Source organism: Periophthalmus magnuspinnatus, chromosome 12, assembly GCF_009829125.3.
Source record: "Periophthalmus magnuspinnatus isolate fPerMag1 chromosome 12, fPerMag1.2.pri, whole genome shotgun sequence".
Taxonomy (NCBI): Eukaryota; Metazoa; Chordata; class Actinopteri; order Gobiiformes; family Gobiidae; genus Periophthalmus; species Periophthalmus magnuspinnatus.
In genome coordinates this window covers 17,907,226-17,922,886 of record NC_047137.1, presented here as the reverse complement: position 1 = coordinate 17,922,886, position 15,661 = coordinate 17,907,226, and the positions used below count along the sequence as shown (strand labels likewise).

General features: G+C 40.6%; 1 protein-coding gene across 1 annotated transcript in view; it reads right to left on the bottom strand.

Moving 5' to 3' along the window:
* cacna2d4a (calcium channel, voltage-dependent, alpha 2/delta subunit 4a) overlaps window positions 1-9,338 on the bottom strand; it is a 163,108-nt gene extending 153,770 nt beyond the window's left edge. The window contains exons 1-5 of the mRNA XM_033976016.2: window positions 9,266-9,338; window positions 6,317-6,527; window positions 3,528-3,609; window positions 977-1,093; window positions 246-305 (exon numbers count right to left, since the gene is read on the bottom strand). Of these exons, the coding sequence (XP_033831907.1) occupies window positions 246-305; window positions 977-1,093; window positions 3,528-3,609; window positions 6,317-6,527; window positions 9,266-9,338 (543 nt within the window). The remainder of the gene's footprint in view (window positions 1-245; window positions 306-976; window positions 1,094-3,527; window positions 3,610-6,316; window positions 6,528-9,265) is intronic.
* Between the last annotated feature and the right edge of the window lie 6,323 nt (window positions 9,339-15,661).

Genomic DNA, 15,661 nt, shown 5'->3' with positions numbered 1-15,661 from the left:
AATCATAATAATAATTAAAAAAAAAAAAAATAATAATAATAATAATAACAAATAAATAAATAAAATAATAATAATAATAATAATAATAATAATAATAATAAAATACCTTCAGAGTGTCATTGTAATTGTCAAAAAATAAAATAAAATAATAATAATAAAAAATAAAATAAATAATAATAATAAATAAATAAATAATGATGATGATGATGATAATAATAATAATAACAATAATAATAATAAAATACCTCCAGAGTGTCATTGTAGTCATGGTATAAATCTGCATCCTCCGCCGCCTCTGCCAACCTCTGTGACACAACACAAGACATTAAAGGAACTGTACTACTACTACTACTACTACTACTACTACTACTACTACAACTACTACAAATATTTCACTGCTTTATTACTGAAAGCTGAATGCAACAATTGGCACAGGGGTTTTACAAAGAAATGAATCACAAAACGTCACGACATGAGATTTTGACAGGAAAGGAGGACGGAGACATAAAATTTTACGTATAAAAATAAAATAAACAAGTATAAATGAAAGTGAATCAGATGAATTAGAATTAATTAATTAGAATTTGATGTTTCTGTCATTTTTTTACACACATAACTACACCTAAACTACAGCACAACGAGGAAATAAATCCTTATCCCATATTCAAACTAGACAGAAAACTTAAAAAAGAGCTTCAAATAATTATGATTTGACACAGAACAGGGCCCTGATCTGCGCCCCCTGGTGGTAACTTAGGATGCACAGTTAAGGTAAAGTTCTTTCTTTATGCACCGCGAGTATCATAGCAACCGAAGAGCCAATCAGGAGCGAGGATGTTGAACGTAACGTCGAGGTGAAATAAAAACCCCAGGATCGTGGATGGGTTCACATTAATGTTCTGTCACGTCTGTTCATTAGCACTGTCCCAATCAAATAAATAAATAAATAAATAAAAAAATGATGATGTAACTGAACCTTGACGGATTTCATCTTCCTCCCGAGCATCTCCTCCATCTCCTCAGCGAACTGTTTGACCAGCTCCTCCCCGTCCACCTCCTCCATCTTCACCGTCCCCTCAACGTCTTTATATTTCTGTCAAGATGCACCAAAAAAATATATAATTATTGTTCCCGACAGTTTAAAAATGTCCTGAATAATTATCATTTTTTTGTACTTTATTAAACGTGAAAACCGCAGTGACCCAGAGGAGATCGTCAGGGAAAAGTGTTTTTTCCTGCACATTCTGGAGACACCGTGGGGATTATCACAACTATATAAAAACTGCCACGAACGATCACCGTCAACTATTTTCATCACAATAAACGATTTCCATTTATGCGTCGTCCCTCGTCTATAAACTGGTAATGAGACAATTTACTGGTCAATGTTGAGTCAAAATGTGTCATAATATTAAACTGGTGTTTTTGTTCTAAAGACTTTATCGTTTTACCTTATACTGTTAGTTTTTAAAGGAAATAAGTTGTATTTTCAGTCTCTGCTCTGGTGTTTATGCATTTTCCTTTTACTACTAACTGTTCTGAGTGAGGGTTCATCCTGTCTTCAGTTTTAATTTAAGTTTCTATTTGGAAATCACAGAAAACTTTTCCTACAGTTAAATTCCTGTTTGTCTTACAGTTTTTCTGACCATGTGGGTCTGGATCAAGCCTGAGTATTGAAGATTTTCTCTCGTGTTTACGGAGTGTTTAATCTCTACATAAAAAGTTACACTAATAGAACAAAAAGGTGCACGGCTCTAAACTCAATCTCTTAAGCTTTTCAACCACATGAGAGAAGTGACACAAAGTCTTTTATCTGTGTTTTGACAATGTTTTCTGTGCAGACCCTCAGTCGTCCAGGTCTGATCCAGAGCAAACAACGAAGTTAAATCTGTCAACTGGACAAAGTGTAGTCAGCCCCTCCCCTCAGACAGATATAAGGCAGTGTCCAGCTTTAATCTGACCAGAACTGAAGAAGAGACTTGGACGAGCAGAGAAACGTCTTCAGTCCTACAAGATTTGTCCAGTGACAGATTTAATTTTGAGAATGTTGAAACTAAGTTTTACACCGAATATTTTTGTACAATATTTTTTATTTTGTTCTGGATTTATCTGAATTTTGTATTTAACATAAAAAAGACAAAACAAACATTTCAAAACAGTTAAAGTTTTGAGATATATTTGTTTGACGTAAATGTGGGTTAAGTTATTTTAACTTTCTGTTTCAGTGGAATCGTTCAGGCCTGTCACCTCCGGAAAGTTACATACTGCAGCTTTAAATTAAACAGGACAAAATGTTGTAGGAGTGAAGACATTTGGCTTCTTCTTCAGTTGTGGTCAGATTCCTGCTGGACACTGCCTTATATCTGTCTGAAGGAGGCGCTAACGACACTGACGCTAATGCACCTGTTTGTTTACAGATTATGTTTGTTAGCTAGGTGTAAGTGTGATATTTAGCATAATAATTCAGGCCCTCACACCTATTAGCATACCAATCATTAGCACCCTCGCTATTAGCATTGTGGCTATTAGCATACTGGCTAGCCCTGTTGTTTTCCTCGTTTAGCTTTAGCTCTGAGGATGGAGTTATAAACAGGAGACAGATTATGTCCGAGGCTCCGATTTTGTTCAAAATGATTGTCTTTTGAAAAAGGTAAAAGGAGCTGTTAACGTGAAAATGACCACTTTATGACATCACAAGGTGGAACAGAGCGTTTTGAGCTTTAGAGACGTAACGGTAATGATGTAAGTCAAAGTTAAACGTGTCAACTGGACAAATCGTTGTAAGAGTGAAGACGTTCAGCTGCTCGTCCAAGCCGCTTCTTCAATCATTCAACCTTTAATGTTCTCTTTGTTTCTTTTGTTCGCTTTGGGTCTGAGGATGGATGTTTGTCTTTCTGAACAAAAATAGCTTCTTTAACTCTCTTCTTAAACCATTTCGACGCAGTTTTTATCTTAAAGTGCGACTCAAACATGTGAGAATGAAACAAAACACAACTCCAGGTCTGTTTTTTGACGCGCTAACGACGTTTTAACACGGATTAAAACCTCACAACAGTCAGTTTTGCGTAATATAAGAGCTTTAACACACTTGTGCGTTTGGCAGCTCTGTATTTTGTGAGCAGGTTGAGTTGTGTGCGAGTAACAGATGGTGAATGGAGCTGATGGAAAGCTGCAGGGAGCCGCACACGACCGGAGAGCACAAGCCTCATTACGGAGCAGACACTCACAAACGTATCGAGTCTTTCACACAGATATAAACACAGGAGCTAAACGACCCCTCAGGACCGACGCTGGACAGATATGAAAGAACGGAGGAGCAGAACGAGACGAAAAGAGGAGAGGAACATTCACAGGTTTGTTTTCAGCCGAGGTTTTCGAGGTGAAGATGCAGTTAAAGCTCAGACGAGGCCGTTTCCTCCTCAAAAAACACACTGCAGTTGTGTTTTGTTTCATCCACACACGTTCGAGTCACACTTTGTTACTGTCTGTCACACATATTCTTAAAGTATTTGTACACGGAGTCGTACCTTCTGCAGCAGTTGAGCCCCGGAGTATCGAGCGGACAAGGACGTGAGCTGTTTTCCGAAAGACACGGCCCATTTCTGCACACTGTGGAAAACACAGACACACACACACGTCAGGAGAAAGTCTGTGTTTGGATGTAAATTACAGTTTGACAAAAATGAAACACTAGGTAAAAAAAAAAACGTCTGCAGATTTAGACGCTCGTTTGAATCGTTTTTCAGGTCAAATATCAAAACTATAACTTGGAAAATGAGCAACAAACTGATAAGACGACGGGAGATTTTTCTGTGCGGCAAAAGAACGAGTCAAACGGATTCGAAAAGAGGATTTTTTTTACAATAAAATACATTCAAATTAACTCTGGGTCAAAAAGATATACAATTAAAAAAATACTCAAGTAAAAGTATCAAATAAAAAGCTGTTTAAAATGTATTTAAAGAGTAAAAAGTAAAAGTATTTCACACAGTGTTGTTCATTTGTTAAAGTGTGAGACATATTTGGTTCAACAGTAACAATATGAATCATTTTCTTCCATTTTTCTTCTGAATTTCCTGTTTTTATTTTTGTTTTGCTCAAAGCCGAAGCTCGAACTCTTAAACTTTGGTCAGGACGTTTCATGAACGCGGTAAAAATGAAGATGAAAAGTACTTTTTACTACTCGGTCCTGTTCAAAAATGTAGTTGCGTAGAAAGTACAGCTACTCCTCTCAAATGTACTCAAGTAAAAGTAAAAAGTACACACTGGAAAATGTATCACCACTGTTTATATCAGACTGTGCGCTTGTTCAAATCCACTTATTTTATACATTTTTGTAATAAACACATTCATCTTTAAGAAATGAACCGTCGTTTAGTGTTTTATATTGTTAATGCTAAAGCTAATACTCGACCTGTGGCCCTGTGCTCTGGGAAATGTGTCAGAAAAATGAACAAAATACAAATACAAAGAGTCGATAAAGGAAATAAAACAATAAACAAAACGCAAAATATGAAATAAAAGGCACAAAACAGGAATTAGGACTAAAATAACATGAATAGTTGTGGTAAATAGTCACATTCACACACACGTTCACACACACATTCATCGACACACACGCCGGGACGAGGAGGTGAAGCGTCTTGCCCAACGACACAACCACAGCATCCGCCCGTTAGAGCTGGAATCGCACCGACAACCTTTAAATCAGTGGACGTTCAAACGCTCTGCCAGCTGAGATGATTCAAATTAAAACGATTTGGATGATTCCGCTTTGTTTGTGCCACGTTTATTTTTAACCTGGATGTAAAATGAAGCGTTGGCCGGCTCCGTATTTGTCCCTCGCTGCTCATGTACAGACTCCCTTTAGCGTCGAAGCTCATGTAAAGAGGTTAGATTATCAGATTAAAGCAGGTGACTGTCTGCTCTGTAGGTCAGCGGGTTACGTGCTGCTGAATAAAACCCCGGACTCTCGGATCGCTCGGTGTAAACAGAAGCTTTACAGAGGGACAGGAAGTGGACAGCGAGAGGACAGGAAGAGGACAGCAAGAGGACGGGAAGAGGACGGGAAGAGGACGGGGAGAGGACGGGAAGAGGACGGGGAGAGGCAGATGGTCCACACCAAGGGAACTCGGCCAGAGATCTGCGGGACGTCCAGAGCAGTGAACACGGCTTCCCCTGGAGAAAGACCTGGACCTGGACACGACCTGGACATGAGCTGGACATGAGCTGGACATGAGCTGGACATGAGATGGACATGAGCTGGACATGAGCTGGACATGAGCTGGACATGAGCTGGACATGAGCTGGACATGAGATGGACATGAGCTGGACATGAGCTGAGGCTTAGGGACGTGATTCATATTCATCCATGTGTTTGTTTGAATGTGAATGTGTTTGTGGAGATGAGAGAGGAGAGAGGAGACGAAGACACAAGAGAGGAGATGAGAGAGGAGAAGAGGAGACGAAGACACAAGAGAGGAGAGAGGAGACGAGAGAGGAGACGAGAGAGGAGACGAGAGAGGAGACGAGAGAGGAGACGAGAGAGGAGACGAGAGAGGAGACGAGAGAGGAGAGAGGAGATGAAGACACAAGAGAGGAGACGAAGACACAAGAGACGAGAGAGGAGACGAGAGAGGAGAGAGGAGATGAAGACACGAGAGAGGAGACGAGAGAGGAGACGAGAGAGGAGAAGAGGAGACGAGAGGAGATGAAGAGAGGAAAGGAGATGAGAGGAGACCAGAACTAGGAGAAGTGAGTGGGTGTGTACGTCACAGGGGGCGTGTCACAGTGGGCGTGTCACAGTGGGCGTGTCACAGGTGGAGGTTAAACGGGGGCAGATCTCCAAAATGGCGTCTTGAAAATAGTGGATTAAAGATTAAACTCAAACATGAATCAGCCCAAATAAAACTCAGAGACTCAACGAGAAGAAACGACTGAAACACGAACAAACATCTGAACAGCTTGAAGGACACGTCTGATTTAATTTCCCTCTAAATTTGTAGCGTATTATCTCAAACAAAGCCGCACAATAAAGGTTAGATTCCCGTGTGTTTATTCTCCTGGTCCTCGTTCCTCTCTTGACCTTTGACCCGTCCTGAGCTTAAACCACTCACACGCACCCGAGAACATGACCCGCGGGAGCTTAGCCAAACGCTCTGACCGCCGCTACAGCCCCCGTTCAAAATGAGCGCCACATCTTCTGGAAACGTCTAAAAACACAGCGGAGCACTTCCTGTATCGCCACTCGATGACATCACAAGGTGGAACTCAGCGTTTTCAGTCTGAGAGAAGACGCGGGGTTCGTTTCACTCACATTTCAGGCGGGATGCTCATCTGTCCGTGGACCGTGAGCACGTGTGAGCTGCAGAGTACGACCCAGAGCAGCAGGGCCGGCCCCCGTCCTCCGCTTCGCCGCACTCCCCCCGTAGATCCGACTCGTAAACAGCCGCCGCCCCTCTGCTCGACGCCCCGACGCTTCATCCCGGCAGCCGATCCCATTAGCTCACTCCTGCGCTCGCGACATACTGGAAAAAAGAGACGAGTGAACGGTGAAATCAGGGCAGTAGTGTGAGGGACATTTAAAAACCCTGACAGCGAGCGCCATAGCAACGAAAGAGCCAATCAGGAGCGAGGATGTGGAAGGTAACGCCCCTTCATGTCTACAGCTCTGGTTTAACAGGGAGCGAGCGCTTAGCAACGCTGTCAATCAAACCTGTTGCTAATGCTATCCACATGCGTCAAACTCAAGGCCCACGTGCCAAATGTGGCCCGCCATGTCATTTTATGTGGCCCGTGACAAGGTAAACGCTCAAAATAATGAAAATAAATAACTAAAAATAACCAAAAAATAAATAAAATCAACAAAAAAGGGGAAAATAACTTAAAAAAAATTATAATAAAAATAACAAAATAATAATAATAATTTTAAATAAACTCAAAAATCAACCTGAGGATCATGTAGAGCGAGTTTAAAAAATAAAATAAAAAAAATAAAATAAAAATAACTAAAAAAATAAAAATAAAAAAAATAAAAAGTTAACTAAAAAAAAACCCAAAACAAAATAAACTCAAAAATTAACCCCATCATGTAGAGTGAGTTAATACGAACATTTAAGACCAAGTTACAGAGAGAGAGGACACAGTTTTTCAATAGAAAGTGAATCGGAGCCAGAGTCGATGGAGCAGGAAGTGCGCCATGATCACTTCCTGTTTGGAGCGCGGCGGTTAGCACGTTAGCTATGTCCATTTACATAAACGTTCTGTGCTTCACAAGAGGTTTCCAGGTCATAATTAAACTCAAATCCTCGGGACGTTTTAGGACGAGAAACATGAAACTAATTTATGAATGAAAACTTTTACTATTTCAGAAAGACTTTATTCAAACTACATATTTTACGTCTCAAAATTTATCCAGGAGACATTTTCTTTCCAATGTTAGGGAGATTTTTGCCATTTTTTTAAAGATAATAGCTAAACATTTGATTTGAAATAATAACTTCTGTGGCTTATTGTTGGTTCATTCTGATATTTAACTGTTTTTTTAAATCTATTTAAAGCGGCTCACTGGGATTTTCCTGTTTTATTATTGTATCAGTGACATAAAGGAGGTTCAATATTATCGTTTATTGTGATATTTCTCTGTAAAATGTGATTACGACAGGCCAAACTATTGTATTTTCCGGGCTATGGTCACACTTTTTTGCTTTTTATAGTTTTCCCGGGGGGTGCGACTTATACTCAGATGCGACTTATATGTGGAATATAAGTCTAGTGCTAGCTCCTCCGCCGCTATGCTTTAGCTTTGTAAACAGTAAACGCTTTTTTCTATTGATTTAATCCGGAAACTTTCAAATACAAATACAATCCACTGGCCTCATTTAAAGAGCTCGTATTACGCTGTTTTTTATCTATATAATGTCGTTTCCTCGTCCCAAACAGACCTGGAGTTGTGTTTTGTTTCTACAGATTTAGGCTGAGTTCTTCTCTCAAACTGAAAACACTCTGTTCCACCTTGTGATGTCATCGTGTGGTGATACAGGAAGTGCTCCACTGTGTTTTTAAACTCCACCTTCACAAGAATCATTTGGATCATTTCAGACCTGGAATTGCCCATCTCCCCTCCTTCTCTCTCTCTTATCTCTTTCCTTTCTGTCTCTTCTCTCTCTCCCCTCTCTTATTTATCTCCTCTCTCTCCTCTCTTTCCCTCTCCTCTTGCTCCTTTCTCTGTCTTCCCCCTCTTTCTCCCCTCTCTCTCTTTCTCTCTCTCCTCCCCTTCTCTCTATTATCTCTCTCCTTTCTGTCTCTTCTCTCTCTCCTCTCTTATTTATCTCCTCTCTCTCCTCTCATTCCCTCTCCTCTTGCTCCTTTCTCTCTATCCCTCTCCTCCCTCTCTTATTCATCTCCTCTCTCCTCCCTCTCCTCTACTTACTCTCTCTCCCTTCCTCTTTATCTCTTCCTCTTATCTCTTCTTTCTCTCTCTTCCCCTCCTCTTTCTCTTCTCTTTCTTCTCTCTCTCTCATCATGTGGTGATACAGGAAGTGCTCCACTGTGTTTTTAAACTCCACACACCTTCATTTATAGAATCATTTGGATCATTTCAGTCCTGGAATCTTCTACTGAACTAAAGTTAAAAAAGTAGACGCCAACTTGAAAACTACCACTTGATGACATCACAAGGTGGAACGGAGCGTTTTGACGTACGTGAATGAAACAAAACACAACTCCGGGTCTGTTTTTGATGCGGAAACGGCAATAAAACGTGACTTAAACCTCAAAAGAGTCAGTTTTGTGTGATGTAGGAGCTTTAAGCGACGTGCACAGGGAGAACACGCAAACCTCACTACGTCTGGGAATCGAACCTGCGACCTTCTAGTTAAAGTGAAGCAGTCCTCCACTTTTGGAATTCCCTAAACGCAGCACGGATTGGCGAATAGTTTACATAATTGTGCATTAAATAAATTGCGTATAATTGAAAACAAAATGGCGGACAGACTTTGTTACCTGGTTAAGACGTCAGAGAGGCAAAAAATATCCGAGAAACTTCAAAAAACTCATTCCGGGGAGAAAGAAAAGATCCCGTTTTTAAAAAGTCGTCATTTAAAATCCAAATTAATACGTTTTTAAATCTTCAAATCAGTCATGTGCAAATAATGGATCTTATAATTATCCCATTGACATTTCATCCACAAATCAGATTAGCCCAGGTGAGCTAAACGAAGTTAGCCGCGCCGCCAAGCGAGTCGGTGTCAGCTGAGCTCGTTACCGCCGGCGACAAAAGACTTCCCGGTGTCAAAGGTCACATTTCTACACCAGGGGTCGCGGACAAACCCTGCCATAGTCTCTCAATCCCGTTACGAGTCCGAGCATCGTCACTTACGCCGCTTATCCCGACTTGGCGCAGTGTCATCAGGTCAAATGTCCCGCGTTGTGGCTTTAAAATGCACAAAGGAAGCTACATTTGCGGGTTTAATGATTTCAAATTCTTTCAAAAATGGTTTCGCCGGGAGCACGCGCCAAGAAAAAACTCCCGAAACAAAGCACGTGCGACCGGGAAACTCAAATCTCCTGGAAAAAAAAAAGAAAAAGAAAAAAAAAAGCGGTATTCCCATTAAAAAAAAAGGTCCCAAAATCCGTCTTTTCCTACATCTCCGCTCCTGGAATCCTCCAAACACAAGAGCAGAATCGAGTCAGGGTCAAAACGGAAAGTGGAAATACAGAAATGGAGAGACTGACGGAGGAGGAGATTGCAGGTCTTCCTCTGTGTGGAACAACTCGATCTCACTCCCGGACCAGTTTATACCATAATCCAAGAGCCAGGATTAAACCCCTCCTCCCTCCATCCCTCCTTTTTTCCTCTCGTTCTCGTCCAACTCTCTCTCTCTCTCTCTCTCTCTCTCTCTCTCTATCCATTTCCTATTGTGTTTTCCAATCGTTTTAACCCACTGAATCCTGTCCACTGACTTACACAGAGGATGTACTAAAGCGGTTTTGTTGTTTTTTTCCGTTTTATTTTGTTATTTTCTGATTCGAGTTTTGTTCAGCAAGAATTTGGTTTGTGCTACGGTGAAATAAACGTGTTATATTTGCAGTTTCTGGTCAGAACACGGCATTTTAATTGATGAAACTCTAATTATTCTTCAGGTTAATGATGGATTTAAACTCAGGTCTGTGCTGAAGTGACAGAGTGAGCCCCCTAGTGGACACACAGCCACACAGCAACTACAGCATAAAGACACTACAGGCTTTTTTTTGTGTCTTTTTTTGTTTTTTTGTTCAGTTTACTCTCTTAGCAACAAGCTCTCACGTGGAAACAACAAAACTGTCCACTCTGCCCTGAAATACGCTTTAATATTTATCTAAATAAACCTTCGTCCATAGAGTTACACGGGACATTTTAACATTTTTACTCCAAAGGCCGTTTTTTTTCTCCCACAGGGACAAAAGGATCAGCCCCAAACTTTACAGACTGGAACTTAACAAGATTTTGAGGAAATTTACTGAAGGATTTTTTGATGTTTAATCCAAAGTCTGATTTATGTAAGTTTTAATTAAAAAAATTAGGCGAAATTTGGATTTTTAAGGCGAATTTTCAGTGAGATCTTGTTTATTCAAATACAAAATCTCTATGTTTTTTTTGTTTTTTGTTTATTTTGTTTGTGATTTTTTGATGTCTAATTCAAAGTTTGTTTTACGCAAGTTTTAACTCCCAAAAATGAGGTGAAATTAGAATTTTTAGGCATTTTTTCAGTCATATTTAGTTACTCAAATACTAAATAGGATCCAAAATCCGCTGTTTTTTGGAGTTTTTTTTGTATTTAATTGACCACAAAATAAAGCAAGAAGTTTAAACCTGTTTCTTTTCATATTTCTGTTTTGTGTGTCCCAAAAATGTTCAGTTTTGTCCTTTTTTTCCCACATAAAACGTCTCATTTCTGTATGAAAACTTTACATTTGTTTCTTACATTTACGTGACTGAACCACAGCACAGGTTTAAACTGATAACTTTAAATTTCAGAGTTTTTCCTGTTCACCTGCAGCGTCTGGTAAAAAACAAAACAAAAAAACAACAAAACACAAAGGTTAAATTTACTTTTAGAGAATTGAAACATTATTAAGACGTTAAAGTGGATTAAATATAAACTATAAGATGTTAAAATGGTAAAAGGTCACATTTTTACACAGCGTTTCTCCACTTTTAAGTCTTTTACATCAAGAAACAACTCACACATTCACTGGGGGCGAAGTGTCTTGCCCAGTGACACAACAGCAGCGTTCATCGGTGGGACCTGGAATCGCACCGACAACCTCAGAGGACGAACGCTCTACAGACTGAGCCACACTGAGCCTGTTCACAGCTGCACAAAACTAAACACAACTCATTAAAATGTGAGTTTATTTGTGTTTTAGTCGAGAAAGGACAGAGAGATTATGTCAGAGAGAGTTTGGAAAGTTTAAATGAACAAATGTAACGGAGGAGTGAACGGAGGAGTGAACGGAGGAGTGAACGGAGGAGTGAACGGAGGAGCTACGTCTATAGTGAAGTGTGTGTGTGACATACATGTGTGTGTGTAACATACATGTGTGTGTGTGACATACATGTGCACATACATGTGTGTGTGTGTGACATACATGTGTGTGTGTGACATACGTGTGCACATACATGTGTGTGTGTGTGTGTGACATACATGTGCACATACATGTGTGTGTAACATACATGTGCACATACATGTGTGTGTGTGTGTGACATACATGTGTGTGTGTGACATACGTGTGCACATACGTGTGCACATACAGCGGTGAACAGCTGGACGCTCCTCCCCCACTGACCCAGATCACTGCACTAATGACGGGATGAACGAGTGAGACGAGAGAGGAGAGGAGCTCCAGACACGAGGAGCACGGAGAAGATCTGGATCAATATGTTTGAGTGAGGAGAGGGAGGAGGAACAGGGAGGAGGAGGAGCCAAGAGGAGGAGCCAAGAGGAGGAGCCAAGAGGAGGAGCCGGGAGGAGGAGCCGGGAGGAGGAGCCGGGAGGAGGAGCCGGGAGGAGGAGGAGCCAAGAGGAGGAGCCGGGAGGAGGAGCAGGGAGGAGGAGCCAAGAGGAGGAGCCGGGAGGAGGAGGAGCCAAGAGGAGGAGCCGGGAGGAGGAGGAGCCAAGAGGAGGAGGAGCCGGGAGGAGGAGGAGCCAAGAGGAGGAGGAGCCGGGAGGAGGAGCAGGGAGGAGGAGCCGGGAGGAGGAGCCGGGAGGAGGAGCCGGGAGGAGGAGCCAAGAGGAGGAGCCGGGAGGAGGAGCCGGGAGGAGGAGCCGGGAGGAGGAGCCGGGAGGAGGAGCTGGAGCAGGCGCCTTCTTCCGCTAGCGTTAGCAACAGGTTTGATTGACAGCGTTGCTAAGTGCGCGCTCCCAGTGGTACAGGTGAGGAGGGGCGTGACCTTCCACAGCCTCGCTCCTGATTGGCTCGTTGGTTGCTATGACACTCGTGGTCAGAATGTCAAACTCGTTCTTTGGGGCAGTCGTGTCTCGTACCGACGGGAGCGGCTTAGATTAATAGATTTTTGTTGAAGGACGTAAAATAAACTCTTGGGTTCAACATTTGTACATTTACCTTTTGGATATTTCCTGGTTAAGTAAAAACTAAACAATAGAGAAAACTGTCTGCTGCCCCCGTCTGGAGGGAGGACGTCATCACAACCACAAATATGAAAACCACCACAGACATTTTGATTTAATGTCGTTATAATCCTCAAAAACAGACCTGGACTTGTGTTTTGTTTCATTCACATGTTTGAGTCGCACTTTATTATTAGTCTGTCACATCTACAAAGATCAAAATGCGACGTTCCACCTTGTGATGTCATCAAGTGGGAGTTTTCATGTTAACTCCTCCTCCTTTTACCTTTAGTTCAGTCGAGATAAGAGACAACTCCAGGACTGAAATGATCCAAATGATTCTATAAATGAAGGTGTGTGGAGTTTAAAAACACAGTGGAGCACTTCCTGTATCACCACACGAAGAGAGAGAAAGAAGAGAGAGAAGAGAAAGAGGAGGGGAAGAGAGAGAAAGAAGAGATAAGACGAAGAGATAAAGAGGAAGGGAGAGAGAGTAAGTAGAGGAGAGGGAGAAGAGAGGAGATGAATAAGGGAGGGAGGAGAGGGATAGAGAGGAAGGAGCAAGAGGAGAGAAAGAGAGGAGAGAGAGGAGATAAATAAGAGAGGAGGGAGAGAAGAGACAGAAAGGAGAGATAAGAGAGAAAGGAAAGAGAGGAGAGAGAGAGGGGAGAAAGAGGGGGAAGACAGAGAAGGGAGCAAGAGGAGAGGGAAAGAGAGAAAGAAGAGAGAGAAGAGAAAGAGGAGGGGAAGAGAGAGAAAGAGAGGAGAGAGGAGAGACAGAAAGAAGAGATAAGAGGAAGAGATAAAGAGGAAGGGAGAGAGAGTAAGAGAGGAGAGGGAGGAGAGAGGAGATGAATAAGAGAGGAGAGTGGGATAGAGAGGAAGGAGCAAGAGGAGAGGGAAAGAGAGGAGATAAATAAGAGAGGAGAGAGAGAAGAGACAGAAAGGAGAGAGATAGGATAGAGAGAAGGAGGGGAGATTGGCACTTCCTGTATCACCACATGATGACATCACAAGGTGGAACAGAGCGTTCTCTCAGTCTAAATCTGCAGGTTTGTGCGTTTGTGAGAATGAAACAAAACACACAACTCCAGGTCTGTGTGTGACGAGGAAACGACGTGAGAACATGGATCAGAAAACATCGTCATATCAGCCCTTTAATATTTTTACGTGTTTTATTTTGCGTTGATTCTGTAAAAACAATAAAAACAGACGTGTAAAGAAGTAAAACAAACTAAATATCGGAACAACTTAATAAAACATGAACATAGAGGAGGAGAAAAGGCTCAAAATTCTGTAAAAATAGCTAAAAAATCCTATGATACTATGAATAAAACATGAATATTCACAATAAAACACTCACTCGTTTATGTTTCTTCTTCTTTTCGTCTTTTTTTCCGGTCACTTCTGGACGGACGCGCTGTCCAAACACGAGACCAAACCTGACCAAACATATAAACTGGTCATAATGTGTCTAAATCGAACACCAGCTGCAGAATAACTTGTCCGGCGCCTGCTCCGCTCACTGAATGTGAAATGCCTCTGTGGTACGAGGCTCCGCCCCCCTCGGACACTCCATTAGAAGCATCGATTGGCTCAGGTCAGGGCGAGTCGTCAGCCTTTAGTTCGGCCCGATCAGCTAAACCAGTGACGGCAACTGCACCGGCGACAGGATTCTCCATTATGGATCATTAGGACGCCTGTACGAGGCACGTTTAGGCGAGGGCGAGCAGATGAAATGGGTCAAATGTATAAAAGTGAATAAAAGTTTACATTTTCACAACAGACAGATGTGATTTAGTGAGGGTCATAAAACTTACACCAGAGGAAAACCTGAAAAAGAATTTTAAAATCTCAAAATTAACATTTATTTATATTTGATTTTTTATTTGCATTTATTTATTTAATTATTATATATTATTTACTTTTGTATTTAGTTTTTATCTGTGTTTATTTTATTTATTATTTAATTAATTTGTTTTAGTTAATTTTTTTATTGTATATATTATTTATTTGTTGTATTTATTAATTTGTATTTTATTTGTATTTATTTTATCTATTATTAATTTAAATTTGTTTTAATGTATTCTTATTTTCTATATTAGTTACTTTTGTATTTATTTATTTGTACATTTTTTTATTCCATTACCGACTGTGTGTTTTATGTAAATTACAGGTTTTGTGCGAATTAGAATCAGATTTTTTATATTTTTGACAACTCCACACACAGCTTCAGCAGATGTTCTATATAAACCTTTTTTTTGTATTTATGGGTTTAAGATCGATGAAAACATGACGATTAACAATTTCAAACTATATCCCTCGAAAAAGTCTCTAAAGTTCAGCCCAGAACAGAAACAAAACACGACAAAGTATAAAGTAAATAAACTCACCCTGAGCTTGAGCTTCTCTTTATGTTAAAGTTTAATGAGGTCCAGTCTGTAGCTAACGAGCGCTAAAGCTAACGAGCGCTAAAGCTAACGCTAACTCCAGTTATAATGAGGCGAGAAAAGGAAACAGGAAAAGACCGAAGACAAAACAAACGCCCCACGACAAAACAAAAGACTCAAAACAGGAGGAGGATTTATCAAATACAGAAGTTTTTCTGGCGTCACGTGAAAAGAAACACGTGACCTGGAGAAAAGGGATAGAAAAAAAAACAACTTAAAACTTAAAATAGTAATAACAGTAAACACTAAAATACTAACGTGTATATACTCACTAAAGTATGATTAATGTTTATGCAGCAGTGAAACAACAGATGAAAGTGTGAGCTCAGGTTAGCCTAGTGAAGCTAATGTGCTAATGTTAGCCTAGTGAAGCTAATGTTAGCCTAGTGAAGCTAATGTTGCTAGAGAGGAAGAAAAAAAGAGAAAGAGGGAAAGAAATAAAGAGAGAAAGAAGGAAAGAAAGAACGAAAGAGAAAAAGAGAGACTTAGTTTCTTTCTTTTTTCTTCCTCTCTTAAGAAGGAGTGGAAGAATTTTTTGTTTTTATTTGTATATTATTATTTTATATATTGTGTTAAATTAAACCTCAGCCTCTCACAATA